The sequence below is a fragment of the Gavialis gangeticus genome, unplaced genomic scaffold (genome assembly GCF_001723915.1).
Source record: "Gavialis gangeticus isolate Ggan-Ray unplaced genomic scaffold, GavGan_comp1, whole genome shotgun sequence".
In the NCBI taxonomy this organism is placed as follows: Eukaryota; Metazoa; Chordata; order Crocodylia; family Gavialidae; genus Gavialis; species Gavialis gangeticus.
In genome coordinates, this window is record NW_017729032.1 from 55,632,023 (window position 1) to 55,654,371 (window position 22,349).

The 22,349-nt window shown below is 43.2% G+C and overlaps 1 protein-coding gene across 3 annotated transcripts in view; it reads right to left on the reverse strand.

Moving 5' to 3' along the window:
- The window catches only part of CCDC169 (coiled-coil domain containing 169), a 39,490-nt gene that overhangs the window by 15,531 nt on the left and 1,610 nt on the right, over positions 1 to 22,349 (reverse strand). For 2 of the 3 annotated variants that reach the window (XM_019524391.1, XM_019524388.1), the window contains exons 2-4: positions 14,764 to 14,846; positions 14,144 to 14,254; positions 14,010 to 14,050 (exon numbers count right to left, since the gene is read on the reverse strand). In XM_019524391.1, the coding sequence (XP_019379936.1) occupies positions 14,010 to 14,050; positions 14,144 to 14,254; positions 14,764 to 14,846 (235 nt within the window). The remainder of the gene's footprint in view (positions 1 to 14,009; positions 14,051 to 14,143; positions 14,255 to 14,763; positions 14,847 to 22,349) is intronic. The other variant, XM_019524390.1, reaches the window with a different exon arrangement.

The following is a 22,349-nucleotide window of genomic DNA, read 5'->3' on the forward strand; positions in this document are numbered from 1 at the left end:
TGGCCCACTCCAAACCCACACACACAGCCGCAAGGCCCATAACTAGAAACAGCCAGAACATGCTATAAACACATCATAGATAAAAGCAGATTAGATGAGGATGCTGCCAAAGCCCTGTCACAGCAAAGACAGAGAAGCAGTTGATTTAGATAAACTCAGAGGAAGAGAACTACTCCCACATGAAACCCCCCCACAGTATGCGCCAACCTGACCCAGGGAAAAAAATCCTTCCTGACCCCAATTTGGTGATTGGTCTGACTGAGTAGAAGAGCAAACCCTTAACCAGGAAACTAAGCATCTTCTAAATATTGGAAGGAACACTGGCACACCCCAGTCAAAACTTCCCGGCCTCAGCTGTGGCCAATATCTAATGCTTCAGAAGGAGAAAAATAAAATCCCCAGAAGTCAGTAGTAGTCACAAGGGGAAAATAAATCCTTCCTGGGAATACAAAGACTTAATCCTACTATCATGTTTATTAAAGAACTCCCTATCCTAGAATATTATCCTTTCTATAAATTTTATCAAGTTCAATATTAAAACAAAGTTATTTGCCCAAGCTCCTTTCTGCAGATGCCCACTTTAAAACTTCATTCTTTTGATGGTTAGAAATCTTCTCATTTCCAATCTAAATTTGTTCAATACCAGTTTATGCCAGTACTATTCTTTAGCCTTTTCTCCTCCTGCCCCAAATTTTAATTTCCTTTGCAAGCGTAACTCAGTTTGACTTCTGATAATTTTCACTCTATCCCAAGAGTGATCTTGACTTCTATGACAACTTTCTTTGCTGATCAGTACTATTATATTAGTGTTATTCGATCTCAGATCTGTATCTGGGAAATTAAATCCTCCCAAATGACACATAACTTATATTACACAGACAGATCTATAGGGCTAGGGACAGACATTCAAAAAGCCCGAGCTTGAATTGATTCAGTCTTGGCAAGTTAGTCTAACCCGCAGAGGGTGAACTGGTTTGCGAGTGGATAGACATTTGGCACGTGCCTGAAGTGGCTCAACCCAAAGCCTGGGGGCGCTAGAGCAGCCCCTGAGCTGAGGGGAGGGGGGTGTGGCCAGGCCCCGGCAGGCCCACCCCAGCAGCTCCTTGACAGCTGGGAGCAAGCCGGGCACACAGGGCTGCCCAGCACCAGAGGGGAACTCTTTCCCCTTCCCCCTCTCCGTTACAACCATGGGGCCAGGAGAGGGGCCCTGTTTGGCGCTGTGGACACTCTTCTACCTCCTCCTCCCTCCTCCTGCGGCAGGGTGGGGCGGGGTGCTTTGTTAGGCTGCCTGGCTCCAGGTGGGTCTCTTCCAGTCTTCCCTCTGCTTCTCCCCCATTGCTGTGGGGTGGGGAGGGGGGGCTCTATGAAACTGTGCCCAGCCCCAGAGGAAGACTCTTCCCCCCACTCCTCCCTCTCCCCACCCCCGGGGCAGGGGGAGGCTTTGTTCCATGCTGGGGGGAACTCTTTCCCCTCCTCCTCCTCCCCCCCTACCGAGGGGCAGTGGGAGCACGGAGCTCAGCTGGGCACGGTGTGGGTGTGCGGGGACCTCCACACACTCCCTGCATAGCATGCAGCCCCTGCTGCCTGGCAGCAGCAGCAGCAGGCAGGGAGGTCAGGGCACTTGTGCCCAGCGCAGGCATGATTCTGGCTAGTGCTGCACAGGGGGATGGGGTGGAGCCTGCGTTATCCCGCAACTCCGCTCCCCGAGCTTGAGCCTGCAGCAGAAGAAGCCCCACACTGGAGTTAGCTGCTTCCCCCACTCCCTGCTGTGCAGGGGCCTGCACCCTGCCAGCAGTGGAGGGAGCCCTGCCCCCTGCTTCCCTGCAGAGTCCAGCCCGGGGTTCCCCATCAAGTACCTCACAGAGTCCTCCTCCCCACCCTGGAAGGAGGAAGAGGAGGAAGAGTCCCCCCCAGCATGGAACAGAGCCCCCCTCCCCACCCTGTGGGACGACCAACATAGCCCCATTAAGGTGAAGGGTTAATTCCTCCCTCTGTCCCTTCCCTGCAGCCAGGGTCTGCCAGCTCCAGGAGCCACCACTGCAGCCCCCTCCCCTCTGCTGCCCGGCAGACAGGCTGACCCAGGTTGTGGTGGGGGAAGAGGGGAAGGAAGGAAGAATTAACACCCTCCCTGCCCAGTTTGCCTTAAGGGGGCCATGCCAGCCGGTGTCTCTGCTAGGGGTGGTCCCTGCTCTGGCTAGAGAGCAGAGGTGCAGGGTCAGCCCTGTGGCTGGAGCAGAGACCCCAGGCCAGAGAGCATGCCGGGACGCTGGGGGTGTCTAGTTTATCTTAAACCAGCAAGGGGTCTCGGACAGACATTGAATAAACTGGTTTGAGCCAAATCAGTTAAGTCTGATACTACATTCAACCAGGTTTATTTCATTCCGGTTTTGGCCATTTTGAAACTGGTTTATTTGCACTGAATGTCTGTTCTGTTACAGGTTTAAACCAGTTCCTGATCACTTAAACCAGTTTGTGTGTAATGTCTGTCCCTAGCCAAATAGACTCTTAGCTGTACTCCACTAAAACCTCTTTTACCAACCTTCCCAAGAGTGATTCTGGGCCACACAGATTCTATTTTATCCATACCATCCCTTTTAATGCTCTTACCGTCTAGTATACCTTAATATAAAAGGTTGCCCTATCACCTTTATATTTATTTCTGTTTTCTGAAGGGTACATGCTCTCTAATAATTGTATCCCTGTCATGTTTGCTTTTCATTAGATTTCTGTTCTGGATACATCTGGCTTTACCTTCTGCAGCAGCAGTTCAATTTCCTCCATTTTGCTGTGCAGTCTCCTTGTATTAATATGCAAATAGTTTTTTTCTTATTAACCACACTTTTATTATTAAGTAATCTTCCTACTTGCTATTCATTTAGCTTATTTTGCTATTTCTGTGTACTAAAACCAGCTCTGCATTTTACACAAGTCTCTCTCAACCTTCTTTCTTCATTTTTTAGTTTAAAACTCCTATTGGTCAAGCCAGTCTTGACCTCAGAAGACCAGCACCTTAGCTACAGTCTTTTGTCAAGGAGAGTCCTTTTTCTGAGAATGTCTCCCACTGGTTGAACAGCCCCAAAGTTTCCCACTACATCAGTCCTTGAGAATGATTGTAATGATGTTGTCATATTTTCACTCTCTTTCTCTAAGGACCAGAAGAATTTTTTTAAAACCACGAGCCCCCATGTCTTCGAGTGTTTTCCCCAGCATGGTACAGGTTTCTGTTTTCATCCCACACAGAATCTTTCAGTGTTATCTTTAAATGAAGTTTGATCATTATTCTTCCCTGTTTCTTTCAGGATCCCTTTCAAGCTCATATCTACATCTTGTTTGCTCCTCTGGCCAACAACACACCCTTCAATTGTCTGTATCTTCTCTGGGAACTGGCCCATTGACTCCTCTTAACAAAGAATCCCCTGTTACTTAGATCTACCTCTTTCTGGTGACAGTGTGACTCTCCAATCCTTTCTCTTCTACTGTTCCTTCTTTTCTGCCTTCTGTTCTCCCTCACTACCCCCTTCATATTATCCTCATTCTTTCTAAAGCTCTGGTTCTGTGCCTTCTCCATTGCCTTTTCTTCTCTTTTTGCATGTTAGCTGTTACCTGTTCTTCCCTGTGGTTTCATCATCTATTCCTGTTCATTTCTCTTGCCAGTGCAGCAGACATGTTTATCAATTCTATTTCTCCTCTACAATTCAACTTCTTTTTCTGGCTATCCTCTGGCTCTCCATTCCTCCTCAAAGCCCATACGAACTCCAACACCATCTCCGGCCTTAGTCTTTGAAATTTCTTTTACTTGAGCTCAGTCAAGTGACCCTGCATGCATAAAGAAGTTCTGGAAGGTAACCACTCAAGGTCAAGAAAGTACTCCAACTCCTGCATCCAATCATCCTCCTTGCCTGTACAATTCATTGCCCCCGCTATGTAAGAAGCCACCCTTATCTCCCCTTTAAAAAAAATGTAGAGACATGGAGGAAAGAAGACCCTCCCACTGTGTTGGCAAGCTTTCCTGACCTCTCTGAGCTCTATTAAATCATTGGCTGCCTCTTCACTACTCACAACAAAAAGCCCTACAAACAGATTCCGCAAACCCCAAAATTTAATCCAAGACACAAAGCAATAGAGAAACAAATAAATTCACTTATCCCAACAAACATGGATTTGCTCCTTCCTCACCGAGGGTAAATCCCATGTAAATTCTCCTGTTTACTGTCCTTGATTCACTGGGCTGCTTCTGCAATATAATTCTGATACAGTGGATAAGTCACTGGACTAGGGATCAGAAGACTTTGGTTCTATTTCCAGTCTTACAACCAACCTGCAATATGACCTAGGAAGAGTCACTTTGGGCATCTATACGTGACTCCAAGAGCCACTCTAAAGAGCCCGCAGTGTCACATGTATTGTCCTGTGCTTCAAAATGGTGGTGGGGGTGCTTTAACTAAAGCTTGTTCAACTAATTGAATCTGCTCCCACTTATGTCAATTAGCACACATCGGAGCAGACATCCTGCATGTGTATAGGTGCCTTTATTTCTCTCTACTTCCTTTTACATACTTTGTCTGTCTCACCTACCTACTCCATAAAGCACTTATGTGGACTTACTATGTTTATGGGGCCCCAATCTCAGTTAGGTCTTCTTGTTGTTACTGTAATATACAAAATACTGATAATTTCCTATATTTTGCATATCATTAGCTGTGTGTCTTCCTTGCTAGTGGCACCCTTTGCTGTCCTTGCAGCAGATAGTCCTGAGGCTTTCAGGGGAATAGAAGCACTGGTATAGGTTACTCCTCTCTGTATTCATAGAGCAGGCAGTTTAAAGGTACAATTAAAGCCTCATAATTTCCAAAGGATGTGATAATGATTAAATTTAACACAAGGCTGACCTATGAAAGAGAAAAAATAAGAACTGATGGAGAGCCAACTCCTGGTACCTGACAAACACAGCCCACAGGTCAAGCCACTACAGGAAGCAAAGTTATAGATAATGAATAAAAAAATTCTCCTATAATTTGGTCAGTTCTGTTTTGAGGTTGTGGTAGAGGTATCAACTTTACTGCCCCCGCAGGCTATAGATGGACTGCAAAGCTACTTACAGGCCTTGGCCCAGCTGCAAGTAGGACAAGAGGTGAACACAGATGTCACTTGCTCCCCTGCCTATCACGGTTCCATTGCTGGGAATTCAGCAGCAGGCCCAACCCCTGCCCACCCTGCACCCAAATTCCCAGTCCTCTACCAGTCCTGTAGGCCGGGGTATCTTTTGACATCCCTGGCTTATGGGACTTAAGCAGGCAACTGGCTTAGATTGACAGAGACTTCTGGGCCTCATGATATTGTTAATAAAGCTGTGTTCTTTGTTTTTCCTTCGTATTTCTGGCTGTTATTGAGCTCTCCCTGCAAATGATTTTCATTGCAGCAAAGAATTTACAGTGTGGTGGCAAAGGTGAAGTGCTATTAAAAGCTGCTGGCAAGCTGGAAAGCCCCCCATGCTGATTTAAAAACCAGAAACTGACAGCAGAGTCTTGACTCTCAACAATGCTTCACCCATGGATGAGCTGCTATTAACTTTAATTTTCTGTTATAACAGATGCACAGAAGACATGAAAAGCATCGTTTCTGCTGTGTGAAATGAAATGGAAAGCAAAAATACATGAGATGCCACTGGAGCTCTGTTGCTTATTACAAAGCTCTCCCCTATTGTTGGACGTAAGAGCTGCTCATTTTGAAGAGAAAAAGAAAAATGCAGAATGTGTCTTGCATTTAAAAGCTTGTTTAACTCTATCCAAACTATGCAAGTGGTCCAATAAAATGTATCACCCAAAGAAATCCTTGTCTTCAGAATAAGGAGGTAACTTGACAAAGCCTACTAGTGGCCAAGTGGGCTCTGCAGGATGAACAGTCTGGGCATGGGGGCACCCCACGAAAGTGCTATCCTGCACAACCAAGGGCTTGTGCTACATCAACGTTGTCACTGCAGTTACAGAATGTGCAGTCTCAAGCAAAGGCCAATCTGATTCTCACCCTGAATCCATCACTTGCATAGGCACTGAAGAGTACTCTCTCCATGTCCCTGATATGACAGCTGTGAAACTCAGTAGCCTGCCCTCATCCAAACTCTCACAGCATAACCAGACCCCACAATTTTAGCAACGGTTATTACTAAGCACGGTCCACATCCAAGTTACCATCATGGGGACATGGATTCTGACAGCCTCCCCAAGAGGTGCAGAATAAAGCTCAGAGGCTCTGTTCCTACTTTTTAGTGACCTTCATGCTCTAATGAAGTAGCAGCCACTGCTATCTCCACAGCAGACAACTGGCTCTGCATTCTCAAGCACACATTTGGCTCTCTGGACAAAGATACTATTCTCTCATCCTCTACTGTGCTCTCTATTTTAGGGTCAGATGCTGTTATATATACAGAGGCAACTAAAAAAATACTGCAGTTGCTGTGAACTAAGAGATTTGGCACCATCTCTTATAATTCTCATTCCTAATGCCTTGCATAGATGGCCATGATCTTTCACTGCAGAGAGCTGTGGAATGGGGGCTTCAAACGATGCCTATACATGAGCAGTGAGGCTGCTCCGATATGCTGTAATTATAGCATGTCAGAGCAGAATCGATTAATCCAGTCTGCTGGAGTGTGGGTAATTACTGTGCTCCAGCAGACTCCAGTGTTTTGTGTATCAGCACCCTACGTTGAAAAATGGTGGTGGGGTGCTTCAACTAAGGCTCATCAATCGAGCTTTAGTTAAAGCACCCCCATTGCCATTTTTCACCATGGAGACGCTAATACATGAGATGCACCGGGTGCTTTAATTACAGAGGCTCTTGGAGCCACTCTAATTAAAGCGTGTTCCCCCCTCCCCTTCCCACACCCACACACCCCCAGAGCATGTGTATAAATGCCCAAAGAAATGTCATCGTTTCTAGGGTCGGAAGGGACTTGAGCAGGTCATCGAGTCCAACCCCCTGCCATGGCAGGAAAGAGTACGGGGGTCAAATGACCCCAGCAAGGTGTTCATCTATCCTCCTCTTAAAGACCCCCAGGGTAGGAGCCAGCACCACTTCTCTTGGAAGTTGGTTCCAGATCCTGAATGTGAAGTAGCGCCTCCTGATATCTAGCCTAAATCTACCCTCTGCCAGCTTGTGACCGTTATTCCTGGTCACTCCTGGTAGGGCTCGGGGGAACAGGGACTTCCCCAGTGCCTGCTGGTCCCTTCTGACTAGTGTGTAACAGGCCACTAGATCCCCCTCAGCCCTCTCTTGTGGAGGCTGAACAGTACTATGTAGATGTTGGGTGGCACTGCATCTACATTGGCATAGTGCAGTACCAGCAGTCCAGTTCCCCCATGTGTCAAGCAGACTTAATGATTCATAAACAAATTTAAAATTTGGCCATTTCTGACTTTTGGGTAAGTAAATTTGCTTTGCAAAGTTGACATTTGTTTAACGTGCTCGGAAAGAGCAGCATTTGAGAGACTTCTCCCAGCACTCAAACACTGAGGTGAGTGAAATAATATTTCAGAAAATGGACTGAGGGAAATATTAACTGGCAAGACTTCAAAGAGCTTCTAAATGGCCATGTCTGCTAGGAAGGTAACTTATGACCTGTCAACTCCTACTGGAAAGACAGTAACTGAAGACTGAGACCTTATCTACCATGGGTATTTGCCTCTAGTATACCTGAACCCATCAAGAAGCGAGAAGCAAGAAGCGGTACTTGAATCTAATCAAATCCCTGAGGGGCTTGTTCACCTTCAGAGAACTCTGTGAGACACACAGATAAAACTTCATTGGAGTGCATTTGAGATACTCAAAGCAACAGGTATATTTTATAATAAAAGGAAACAGCCCAAAAATAGAAGCTGCCAGAAAGCTGTGCTCAGAGAGTACAGGAGGGCAGACAGACAACAGAAAGCTAACTGCACAGAATTGTCTTAGCAGAAGAACCAGCAAGAGACCAAAGAGCTGAAGGGGTCCCCTCTGTTGTTCAGTACTGGCCTGGCCTGGTTGAAGATGCTTTCACCAAGTCTTAGGACTAAGGTGGTAGAATAAATTCTGACCTATGGAATGAAAAAAGTGAGGGTAGCTTTGTTACTGCAGTTGGTTTAATTGAATACTGAAATATTGTTGTAAGTTAAGGTTTATTAACAGCATCTTCTGCTAAGCCCTGAATAGCTGTACAATGTATTCCTGGAAAGGAGACATAAGCTGACTAAGGGATTTAACTCAAATTTAAGATTCTAAGTTTTCATTAAACGGTCTGTGTCAAGCCACTCTGAGCAAGCTGGTGAGTGAAAGACGCACTGAGATTTCAAATGAATACTTTCAGCAGCAGCTTTATGTAACTGAATTTCACGGGCCTTGGCAAGATACAGTCGGCTCAATGATCCATCATGTCTGGTTTCCAGCAGTGACCAATGCTCAGTTTCCAAGAGAAAGGGAAACCCTCTATAATTAATCATTTCTTCTCTTATTTACATGCTTTTTGTCTCTCCCCTCCCCAAATTACACTAACTTAACACCTGCTAGCAAATTAAATTATGCAGATTTATATTGCAGCTGAATTTTAAAACTACCCACATAAGCTGTTATCACAACTGGATTTTTCCATGCATTTCTGTTATTGGCAATGCCAGTGACAATTTCTATCAAACTCTTCTTAGTATCCCAGGTGACAAATTGATGACATCATAAAGCACGCCAAACTTGCTTTTCACTAGAGCCTGACTTGTAGTGCCCATTGATCTCACGGCAATTCACTCCCACTCTAATCCTCTTCGATTTTTCTCCATAAAGTAGCCACAGAAACAATGCAATTGTCTGGGATGTAAAACAAACAAGAAAGCCTTTGCAATTCATTCTATTTGACATTTGAAATCAAATAGCTTCATGTAAAAAATAAATCGCTTCCCACCCATTTCAACGTGAGGCGTTGGTGTCTATCAGGTGATTTAATTAAATGCTTAATGTCATTTTAGGTTTGGTGTGTGCAAAAAGTAATGCTACAATTTTACAGGTACTGAAATCAAGGTCCATTTTTAAGTAAGTGATAAACTGTCTCTAATTTCATACTGCAATAATTACAGAAAAAAAAAAATCCTAAAATTCTGTAGCAAAGCATGTTTCTACCTATCCTGTCTATTTGAATCTTGTGCTATAAACACCATAAAGGTTTCAGTACACAAATGACCCCAGAAGCACTATATATGTTTTAATACCAAGTGCCCCCTTGTGGCTGATGTAATCATTCATTTAAAATCTATATTGAAAAAAGTGTGTGAACATTGTGAGTCAGGCTGCTTGTTAAGTTTGTTTGGACTAGAAGCTGACACAGATCTTGGTAACAGGACAACTCCGTTTGAAAGTTCAGGGCCATCTGGTATCACCTACTGCCCCTGAAGTCTTGAAGATTCTTCAGCAGAAGTGCATATAATTAATCCCAAAGCAGTAGATAGGGAACCCCCAGATTTTCTGTCCAGTCACAAACTAGGAAACAGAAGATCCATAAAACCTAGTTTCTGACAATAAAGCAAGCTGCTTGCAGGCTTTCCCCCTGGTATTATTGCTTTACTGGCAAAAGGCAAGTGCACCCTACCCCACTGATAACCAAAAAAAAGATGAGAGAAACAGTCACTTGGTGAGTCTGAAGACACCAGAAAGAACTGTCCAGACCTGGGTGGCAATGAAGAGGGGAAAGACAGATCAACAAAATGTCTAGAGACATCTAAGGTATGTTATGCGAGTCAAGAATAGCTAAGAGAACCTGTGAGGAAGACAGAGTGAGAGATAGGGCTGGAGGACAAACAACATCAGTCCAGATGGCAGACTGTTGTCCATGCCAACAGCAACATTCCCTAAATTGACTCAGACCCATTTTTCAAGCACCCCTATTTGTGACTTATGCCAAGAAATGCATCTGTTTCAATTAAAGGTCACTAGCTAAGGGAACTGTCAACTTTTCTACTGCCTTAGTAAAATGCTGATGTCCCCTGTGGACAAGCTCATAGAAGCCTTCAACATGTATTACAAAAATTCCCACCTATATGCCTTTCTAAAGACCAGATATCCTGTCATTGTTGTGTTGCCAGCTTCTTCTACAATGTGACATTGTCACAGGCAATGGGTGGTATAACCATCAAACCTTAAAGCCCAAAGAGCTGATGTGGTGGGGCTCAAGACAGTGCCCAATGTTGTCACTGTTTTGCAACGCAAATGCCTGAACCTTAATTTCAGAATCTCCTCAATCATGTTGCTGGGTAATCTTGAACACAGTGGTTTATAATAGAAACTCTGGTTCCTCAGCTAATCTTAACTAGAGCGTTGCTAAGGCAATGCTATCAGAAGTGTGCTCCCCTGAACTGATTCTACAGTATGCTTCCCTGTATTTGCATACTAAAGCCTCTATTTGGGAATGGCTTCTTGCAGTAACTATAAGGAGAAAAGGAAAAAAAGGATTACGATTTCTCTCAGCTATTACGGGGAAATGATAATTAGGAGACAACCTATATGTTTCACACAATATTGCTTAATGAAAAAAGATGTGAATAAATGCTGGCAGGTTTACTGAAAAATAAATAAAATTCACACCAGGCTAGCTTTTATAAAGACTGAATTTCAGTTTCCTCATAAGTACTGAATGAATTACAGTGCAGCATGTGTATTATTCACTAAGCATTCTTCCCTGTAGGAGTTTTCTATCTCAACATGCAAAACTGATTTTTTTTAATCTTTAATGGTAAAGATGTAAATATTTATATTACTGGTTCCATACTGTTGTGCTTTCTGAAGGGTAAAACATCACCCACATTTCTGGAAACAAAAAGAAATACAGATCTCAGGTATGAATGAGAACCTGAGATTAAATACCTCTTTGTTTAAATATGAATGGTCTATGTTTTTCACAGCAAGACATAATTCCTCAGCATGATTCTACTTCTACGGGGCAAAAGGTACTAGCCTTCTCCAACAATTCTTTCAGTTTCTGGGAACAGAAATTCCTGTGCTTCCTTATAAATCATTAGAGATCTCATTGGAGTAAATTATGTTCAGTTCAGGCCCTTATCATGTCTATTGCCCTGGTAACTGAATGCTTAAGTATTTTCCATTGCCACATTGGTGAAATCAAGACCATTCACTTGTAATGCTATATAGTGCAATACAGAGAAAGTAGCTTTTCCCCAAACATCTGCTTGGTTGTCTGGAAAGCATCCATTTTCAGACATCAATTTATCCTTTGAATCTTTTTGTGCTGTGTTTGTACAGCGTACAGCACAACAAAGTCCTGATCAATAACTGGGCTTGCAGGTCCTATCAAATACTATTAAGAAATAAAAACAGTAATATGAAATAAAGGTAATTTGTCTCTTTGTCTCTTCATTCTCTCCATCTTCTATACCCACAATGTTAATTCTTCCACTGACTTCCAGCTCGAAATGTGCTGAGTTGGAGGACAGACTTATGTAACCAAGAAATAGTAAGAATTTGCAGAGACAAAATCAGGAAGGCAAGACAAAGAATGAACTGCACCTGCCAAAGGAGGTCAAGGACACCAAGAAGAGGTGTTTTTTAAGTATGTTAGCCAGAAGAGAAGGAGCAAGGAAGCTGTGGGTCCTCTGTTAACAAGCCAGGGGGAACTCTTCACAGAAGATGCAAAGGTGAATCTACTCAACAGCTACTTTGCCTCAGCCTTCCCCAAAAAATTAATCTGCAGCCAGACACTTAATAAGGATAATCTGGAGGTAAGCTTAGGGAAGAGATAACAAAAGAGATGGTCAGAGGACTTTTATTGGGTCTGAATGAATTCAAGTCAGCAGGACCAGATTAACTTCATCCCATGGTCCTAACAAAACTGGCAGAGGAGATCTCAGAGCCCTTGGCAATGGTCTTTATTAAGCTGTGAGAGACAGGCCAGGTACCAGAGGACTGGAAAAGAAGAAGTGTAGTGCCCCTCTTTAAAAAGGTGAGAAGTATGATCTGGAGAACTACAGACCAGTTATCCTCACCTCAATACCTGGTAAATTACTGAAGTGTATCCTAAGGAAGGCCATTTGCAATCATCTGGAGAAAAGGTTGACTGCAAGCAGTCAGCATGAATTTATGAAAAACAAATTGTGTCAAACAAACCTGATCTCCTTCTTTGACAAAGCATTCCCTGCATTGGGTGGATGAAGGGAATGGTGTGGGTATAGTGCATCTCGACTTCAGCAATGCTTTTAACAAGGGCCTGCATAACCTTCTCATAAACAAATTGGAGAAACTATTTGGGCAAGACAAAACTATTACAAGGTGGACAGAGAACTGGCTCAATGGCCATAAACAAAGGGTAATTATTAACAGGTCCATGTCAGAATGGCAGGAAGTTTTGAGTGGAGTCCCACAAAGGTCTGTCCTGGGGCTGGTGCTGTTCAGTGTATTTATTACTGATTTAGATGCTAACATAAAAAGCTTCTTGAGCAAGTCTACAGATGACACAAAACTGGGAAGGACTGCAAACAGGTTGGAGGATATGAGTACAATTCAGAAAGATCTTGACAGATTGGAAAACTGGGCTAGAGCTAACAGGATGAAGTTCAATGCGCACAAATGCAAGGTGCTACACCTCAGGAGGAATACATAAAAAATACATATAAAAAACGGGTTATACCTGACTGGATGGCAGTGCTATGGAAAAGGACTTGGGAGTCTTTGTAGGTCACAGACTCAATATGAGCCTGCAGTGTGATGTGGCCGCACAAAAGGCGAATGCAGTTTTGGGATACATCAATAGAAGCATCAGGTGCAAGACACAGGCAGTCTTCAGATACCTGAAGTACTGCCATAAAGAAAGAAATCTTTTCTCTCCTGTTGTAGAGAGGAAGACATGAAACAATGGCTTGAAGTTGCAGCAAAATAAGTTTAGACTGGATATCCGGAAAAGCTTCTTCACTGTTGGAATAGTGATCAGTGGAATAGACTGCCTAGGGAAGCTGTGGCAGACAAGGTTCTTTGGATAAATATGATACCTTTTATTAGACCAACTCAAATAGTTGGAAAAAATCTTCTTATTTGAGTTGGTCTAATAAAAGATATCAGATTTACCCAAAGAACTTTGTATGCCTAAGTCCTCAGACCAATACACTTACAATTTATACCTCTGTAATAGGGAAGTTGTGGACTCTCCATCGCTGGGGGTGTTCAAGAAGCTGGACAGTTATTGGGGATGATCTGGGCATAGTTATACCTATGTTCTGCTATGGGTACTTCCCATGCTTCTGTGCTTTACTGGTTGCCCCCACCTCCCTTTTCTGCTACACATATCAGGGTGCTTTTAAGCATCCCTCAGAGGTCCTGGGTGTTGGCTACAACCAAGAATGGGGACTTTGACTGGGGTGTGCTAATGTTCCTGCTGGGAACAAAGCCAGAGGTTCCCAACTAGAGCGCTCTACTCCCCCCCACCTCCCAGTTAGACCAATCCCCATATTTGGGATCAGGAAGGAGTTTTACTCCATAGTCAGATTGGTATGGACTTGGGGGCACGGGGGGGGGGAGGGTTGCCTTCCTCTACAGCGTGGGGAGCATGGCCCTCTACCCAAGATTTGTTAAGCATATATTGACAACATTTCATAGAAGTAGGACCTTGGCTGCCATGGTTCCCCTGTGGCAGGTTAGGGTGTTAGGTCTGTGTTGTGTCAGGGTTGACGGATGTCTTATGTAGAGTTTATATTACGAGTTGTATAGGATGTTTTGAATAGGAATGATCCTGCCTCAGGCAGAGGGTTGACCTCTGGAGGTCCCTTCCAGCCCTACTTTTCTAGGATTCTATTTACCCATTTTGTTAAATGCCTCAAGTTTTTAAACAGCTGCACAGGTAACACAATTAAAAAACTAAAGCAGGTAACACTTACAGATTATGGAACAGGCCACTGTTTTTTCTGAGTGGCACTGGCTAACATTATTATATATGTTTTAGTTGCAGTGCTTTTCTAGATGTTTGTGCAATTAAATGAGACTGTACTCACCACAGGCATTTGATCAAAGAAGCGAATGGAGGACAATCTATCTACAAACAAACAAAATATGCAACTCAGTGATAACATTTAATATAGAATGATGAAAACTAGAGGGAGAAAAATCAATGAATGCCTATTTCTACCTGTTGGATTTCCATGAATATGGTCCATCTTTTCCTGAAGGAGACCAATTTGCCTTTCTAGCTGTCCATTTAGTTCAACTTGTGTTTCATATCTAGTTTTCCATTCATTGCCTTCAAAGAAATACAGGATTATTATATTTCATTCTAAATGTAATTGATGATTCTGATATTAGAACCTTGCTAATTCAAATAAACTCCAACTTTCTTCAAAAAAATATCCTTTTACATGCAAAAGAATGAGAAAAAGATAACACGTGAAATCCTCCTGTGAAATCTCACTGCCTTCAATGGGCTTCAGGTTTAGATTCACCAAGGAACTCTAATAAATGTTTTATACGAAATTCCATTAGTAACAAATATATGAAAAAAGTACAAAATAAGTGACTAAAGGATTTCCACAGCTTTTATTGCTATTTTTTCCAATGTTAAATGCTAAAACAACACTAAAAACATGTTAGCTCTATGTGAAGAGTATTCTGTTTTAAGTGGCAAAGCCTAAATCTGTATATAAGAATTTATAGTGCTGAGTCTGTCCCTCGGCATTTGGTTGGCAGCACACCGAGCAGGTCGCTGCCTGTGTTTTCTATTGTTTTAACAGGAGTTTGCTATAATTTACTTACCTTCATCCTCAACACTGCCAAGTTGTTTTTCCAGCTCCATTACTGTGTTTTTCAATTCAAATATTGAGAGTTCCAGCATGTCCCTGTGATATTTAGAGAAATGAGTGAAATAGTTATATAATGAGTCATTATTAACAGTAAAAACTAACTTGGATTGTATGCACCAATGAAATGTCCTTTATGCCTCTATTATTATATTATATTCTCTAGGAGTGCATGCCCCAACCTTCACTTATCCATAGAGAGCAATCCTGAGCAAAAATTGTGCTGCTGGTAACCTACCACTTTGCTCTTTCTGTCAACCTCAGCTTTAATTTCCTGTGGCCGTAAGCAACAGCAAAGGGTCTCATAGGCAATGTGGGAGTCATGGGTTGGAGATCACTAATGTAGACTGTGATATTACAGTGTGTGTTCTGTAGGGTTTCTACAGTGTTTGGGAAAGGAATGAGGTAGTTCTGAAATTCTGTGAACCAAATCACTTTCATAGTAAAACAACATACACTAAACATCAATATCTGGCAGAACATCAGGTGTTAAGCTAATGCAGGGGTTTTCAACCTTTTTTAAGGAATGTACCCCTTTTGGTGTCAGTGGCCGGATGTGGAGTGGTGGGGAGGTGGGGGTGGCAGTGGATGGATGCACAGCCGGCGGGTGTGGGGAGGCAGGGCTTGCACGTAGTGGCATGGGGTGGTGGATGGAGGCAGCAGCCGCCACGTGCAAGCTACCCCCCTCACCCCCCAGCCGGCTGGCCAGACGGTACCTGTGCAGCCCTCAGAAGTGAGCCGCTACCCTCGCCTCCTCCTGGCCCTGCTCCTGGGAGCCAGTGGCACGGGGTGGTGGGTGGCAGTGCTCCGTACCTGCCAACCCATGTGTATCCCCTAGCATCTCTCCAAATACCCACAGCAGACAACCCCTAAGCTAATGGACAAATGATGACCATAGTTTTGGATGCTTAAGAGAACACCCGAGAAATCTGCTGCTGGAAGTTGCCTTATTTTTAATTTAGGACTCAATGCTTAGTGACTAATCATTCTTCCAGAAGCCTTTTTTTGGCCACAGTGACTCAGATTTCATTCAGAAATGTATTGTTGTAGTATATCATAACTGTTATCTCAAGCCATTGATTAAAATAACATGAGGAACAGAAAACTTCCCCTGGCAAAAATTCTGGACATAAGCAAACATTTTTTTCCCATTACTTACAGCTTTAATTGGGGGAAGAATATTTTCCCCCCTAAGGGCAAAGGTAAATTTCAGAACCTCCAGTGGGCAACAATGAAACTGCCAGGTACCACCACAATTTCAATCTCCTGCTACCTTGGAGAGAGACTAGCACAGGAATTATTCACAGGGGAGGAGGACTCATCTGCATCCACCAAATAAAAAAAATGGAAGTCTGGGAAAGGAGAAAGCCTAGCAGAACCCTCTGCCCTCGTAGGTGACCAGAAGGATGGAGAGCAGTAACAGATGGGAGAGGGCAACATCCATTCCCTACCACTCCACAAAAAAGTCCAACAGTCACAATGCTGTGAAGTGAGATGGAGAAAAAGAAATCTCTCTAGAAGTCATGAGCATTGTAGATGGGGAACATTATATGTGATCAATAAGCATACACAAAAGGTATAGAAACATGGTTTAAAGGCAGCACTCTGACAGAAATGCAAGAAGATGGGAGTTGGGAGTTAGCTGGAATGCTTCCCAGTGCTTTCCAGCATCATGAACTAACTAGTAAATAACCATCCATGCTTATGACAGCAGTCTGATTGTCCCTGGAGATTTTCTTTGATCTTATGAGGAAGTCTGACCTGCTTTGTTTTACAAGAATTAAGATCATAATCTAAAACAATACAACTGCAAACACAAAACTGGGTACCACAACATAAGCGTGCTATTTTGTCCTGCTGCTAACTAAGAATTTACAGTGTTTGTTTTTGTGACCAGTTTGAGGAGGACATTCTGATGGTCACATGAGTATTTAGATGAGATTTCAGGAAGGTAGAATAAAAAAACCCCTCCATACTCCAAAACTTGTATAGCAAAAGCTCCAGTTGAAATTAGTTAGAACGAGAGCTGAACTGGTAAAGCCTACAAAGTCTAGTTTCCCTTCTATGACAAATCCCAACTTTAGCATTCATATCAGTAGGAGAATGATAACTATAACTAAAACGGATATGCTTGAAGCTTGCAACCAAAGTAATTTTTATGCCTGTTAATATTCAAAAATCATATACAGTAGCTCCTAAATACTAAAAAAGATCACGTTCTTCGTTTTGCATCTTTAGCAAAAATGCTAGCCAAGTCCCAGTTACATTTATTCTTGACGAGAATACACACAGAAAAAACAGGTGTTAAGGCTGAATTTGCTACACTGGTAGTTAGGGAAAAAAATCTTCCTTCTCACTTGTCAGCTGAAATTGACAGCAATTTTGAAAAACAAAAATCATATTGTTATTAAACATTTCCACTGCCGTAGCATCTACATCCAACAGCCATGTTGGGCTCTCATTATGTATGACTATCACTGCTGTGTGAACATCTGCAAAACACAGTCCCTGCTCTGGAGGAGAGAAAATATGGAATTAAATCATTCTGCTTGACTGTATAAATACTGCAGGTATTTCATCATATTGGAGTACTTAGTATTTTTTGGACTGATTTGTGCTGAGGAGTAATGTCACAGGCTACATCTGAGCTCCATGCTGTACAGGTGCCTGACCATGTAGAACAGCTGGTGGGATCAGTGTCTTGGTTTTCACTTGGAGGGGTTGTGGTATGCTTTAAGATGGTCTTAATCTCAAAGTATTTAAGGTTTTGAAACTTCCCCACATCAGAGGACAATTTACAATCCTCACAGTGGGAACACTAAAACGTGTGCTTAAATCTCATGGATTTCAGTGGAAAATAACCATATCTTTAGTGGTCCTGAACAGGAAAGCTTTCCTGAATCACAGCCTCTATGCAAAAAACACCACTCAGATAATCAAGTGCTGGCTGAAAGCATGAAAAGATGAAAACTGGCTGGGTTTCTGGTTTAAGATTTTCTTTTCTTTTCTTTTTTTTTTTTACAGGTGCTATTTTTATTTAAGTTACTTGTTTCTTATCGTTAGTGGCAGCCCTACAACTCCTTGCCCTGATTGTCGGCACAATAACTGTCACTAAAACCATAACAAGTCTTACTAGACACTTATTCTTACTAGACATTAGGCAAGTACAGACATGACTTTTAAGCCTTCTTAGTTGTATACCATTATACGCACTGAACTTCCCTCCCTTTCAAAAACATTTCACATGATATTTGCCAGACAAGCATTTTGCTGACTTTTGTCTATAGTAACATAACTGTTAACATAACAAGTTAAATTCTTCGTCTTTAACTTCTTTGAATTTGTTTAAACATTTCATGGTAATATATCAACAATCATCCAAAATGAGTAGGTACTGTCCGACAGGTGAGACTGTAAATCCCTTGCTTAAAGGAGAAGTCTCTTCGGTAGACTCATACAAGTAGAAGTCATGGTTCATCGGTGTAAGAGGCAGTCAATGTCTGGTTTATTGGGTTTCATCCAAAACCCATTAAATTAAGTTTGTGGAGAAACTCCCATTGATTTCAGTGGGCTTTGGATCAATTCCTAAGTGAACAGTATGTACAGCAATGGTATACACATATAAAAATGATGTGGAATGGCCTATGCGTATACTATAGACAGCGTACAAAGGGAAATCATTGTTTAAGATTCCAGATGGTAATACAAGATTTATAGTTGACCGTGTCATATGACATCATTGATAAAGTTAAATTTACATACAGTATCTTCTATTGGTCAGCAAAAGAACAAAAAAACCTAGGGAATAGCATGTATATTCTAACTGTGAATGTTGTTGTCAGAGAAGCAGGTAAAGTGCATTATACATTAAAATAGACAATGAATGTTAATTACAGCATGAAAAGGAGACCGCCTGTCATGGTTCAAATAAGAAGGTCTACTGGTACCAGACACAACCTGTGTTAAAGATCATGCCTGGTATAGACGGGAAGAATAGAAAATCAATGGACTGATGGATTAGAGCCAGAAATTAGATCTGGTAGGTGAATGAAACAATGAGATCTAATTTTTGATGTTCCAATGTTCCTTTTTTGGTTTCAGGTTCCACTTTCCCCTCTTTTACCCCTCTCAAGAGCTTTAGAAAGAGAAGCTATGGGGTCTAAAATGGCCTAACTATCTCAAGTACTTACCCTGGGTAAAGCCAACAGACCTCAGCTTCTCTCCAAACAATCATTTGCTGGTAAGCCTTAATGGGATTTGCAAACAATGTCTTTTGACCAATAATTTTCTGACCAAATATATCTGCATCATATAGAACTAGTAGGAACGGACCACCTACCTCACCCTGGCTTGAGAAAGACTGGACCAGACAAGCTAAATGGCATCACAACAGTGAGAAATACAGCAGGGTCCAGAGCAAAAGCTGTCATGGCCAAATTCCCAGCCCAGAGCATCCATCCATGACTGACAATGAAGATCTTTGCTGAGACCATCTACAAAAGCCATACTTCAGCTGCGTGCATACATCGTTGTCCAGCACTACAAACCTTTTGCTGAATCAGCATTTTGAAGCACTACAAAAATACAGTGCTACAGTGTACATACATTTAGAAAACTGTGGCTGGAGTGCTACAAAGTCCCACCAAAGGCACACTTTCTAGCAACAAGGTAGCAACAGCTAATCTGGGCAGCAACAGCTGCCTGGGCTGCCTCATCTACTTGATTAGCTGTTGCCACCATCACTAAGGAGCAAGACAGCAGAGACCTGTGACAGCCCCTGCAGCAAGCAGAGATGCAGCTCTGCTCCCCACAGGTTGTTAGGGATCCAGTTGCTCTCGCTCCCTCCCCTTTGGGTGTGCGTGGGGAAGGCAGAGCACTCAAGAATGCTAAAGAACTAAGAAATCCCGAGTAGCACTAAGGTAACTGTCTACACATTATGTGTGGCACTACAAAAGGTGCTATAAACAGCCTGAACACATAGACAATTATTTTTTGTAGTGCTGCAAGGGCATATATAGTACAAAAGTAAAGCATGCACATAGTCTTGTCCCCCCCTGCCCCTTTACTATCCTAACACTTCTTGCCCTTGCATCTCTCTGGTTTGTCAGACACAGAAAAGGTAACTACCATGCATAGCAGTCCACTTGAAATTCAACAATAGGACTAATCCTTCTTAATCCCTTCCTCTCCCCTAAGAAGGATTTATTTGACAAAACGAGAGACTTTAGCTCTTCTCTCTATCCTCTCTTTGACAAAGGGATTTTGACCAATTCTGATTAAGTATGTTTTGCATAACCAACCTAATCAAATTTCATAATGTTGTATATGTATTTTTTTATTCTGTCTCACACACATCCTAACGATACAATCCCATGCCTTGGTACAACTTTTCTAAGATGTCTCTCATGGGACTAAGTAGACTGAAATCTACTCAAAACCATAAATGATGCTTAACTAGTTAGCATAAGGTAACGGGGTCATGTCAAACAACTTTGCCTCTGGGAGTGCTCATTCCATCCAAATTAGCAAACCGGTGTCAGTTTTCTAAGCTGACACCCAGTTCTTTGAAAGATAAAACTCTAGTGGAGTTGGAGCAGTATATGCGGCACTGCTGTAAATAAATTAAATGCTAGGTAACAAATATATTACATAGCAAAAAAGCTTTAGTGGAATAAACAAACCATGAAAGATAACTGCCTTTGCATCTCCTTTCTTATTTAGAACCACACACACAGGTAAAAGTAGCCCTGTAACTCTATATCAGTGGATCTCTTTTTCCTTCCTCTCTCTAATTCTAATTCTGGATAACACTGAAAGACTGGGGCGTCAGGGGGGAGGATTGTATTCTACAGACCAGATTTTGAGGTGCTAAGCACAATGTCACTGTTCATCCTCTGTGCCTCTGAAGATCACGTTTTTAATTAAAACTGGTATCCAATATAACTCAATAGCCTATCCCATTCTGACCTGCACTTCTGTTTAGTATATGTGCTAATACTGCCCCCAACTTTGCCCAACCAAATGGAATGACTTAAAAGCAACTTGCCAGGAGCTGGATGGCCACAGCTCATTAGCACAAAACAAAGCAGGTTCTAGTCATCTTCACCTTGGACATAGTGCAGAAGTATGATTGTACAGGGGTAAGCAAGATGGAAGAATTCATGGCCACTCAGAGAAAAGTTTCCAGCATGAGCTGTGCCCTTTGAACCTCAGAGAAAGTCATCAGAAGCCATCTGGGTTCTACAAAAAGAAGAGGTCAAATCTGGCAAGTTACTTCTAAATCAGAAGTGCCATGCTCCAACCCACATGGTGCAGGGATGACAGGAATAATGTGTCTTCTATAGGCCACAAAGAGAAACATTATGTATAGGGACCTACCTAATTTGCGAGGGCTGCCCCCTGATTTTGCAGGCACAACTCAGACCTGGGCAGCCATTTCGCAGGTGGAGCGTGCCCCCTTCGATTGGCCGAAGGGCCCTGGTGGCCCTGCCCCTGGGCACTGATTGTCTGTGGAGGCTGCCTGTCATGTGGTCCCACCCCTCCCCGCTGACTGGTTGCAAGGGCTGCCTGCCAGGCAGCCCTGCCTCTTGTTGCCAGTTGGTGGAGAAGGATGGGGCCACATGACAGGCAGCCCTCGCAGCACATCAGTGGCAAAGGGCAGGGGTAGCAGCTGCCTTGCTGGCAGTCTTTAGAGCAGGCAGCCCACCCTCGCTACCAGGCTGCTGCAGCACTCAATAAATTTGAGGGTTTTTTCCGTGGATTTCGTGGGCATTGCCCAGATTTTCTGGAATCTGCGAAAACATAAATTTGGTACGTTCCTAATTGTGCCACACCACAGCATTCCACTGTCATTCCCTCCTACAAAACTATTGTGTATATAATATGTATACATTAGACACACTACTGTATTTTGTTATATACAATATGCCCCAAAATAAGATATATGCCTGAATTTTAAAGGGTAGAATGAAAAAAAAGATCTTTCCTCATAGTAACTGAATAGCAGCAGCTAGGGAGCTGAACCTGCTCACTGCTATGCTCTCTTTAGATCAGTGTTTCTCAACTGGTGGGTCGCAACCCAAACGTGGGTCACAAGAATATGTGAACAGGTTGCAAGGAAGTCCCAGAAAAGCCTGCGAAAGCGCGGGTTTTCCCTTGCAGGCTGGATGTGTTCCAGCCTGCAAGCGCTGCTTGAGATGACTGGTGGTTGCAGGCACAAGTGCATCAGCGTGCAAATGCACATGGCCAGCATACAGCAAGGCCAGGTTGTGGGAGCAGTCCCAGCCACTGGACATAGGTAAGTGTATGGGGAGCGGGGGATGGAAGTCCAGGGGACTGTCCGGAGTGCTGGGGGGGATGTGTGTCTGTATGCACAGGTGCTGGGGACTGTGGCCAGGCATAGGGCTGTGGCAGGGCAGGGGAAGTCGGGGGGGGAGTAGATGCCTGGCCCTTTAGCTGGGGAAGAAGGAGTGGGGAGCTGCATGCCTGGGCCAGTGGCACAGGGCCGATGCCCATATACACAGGGGCCTGCACTCACTGCTT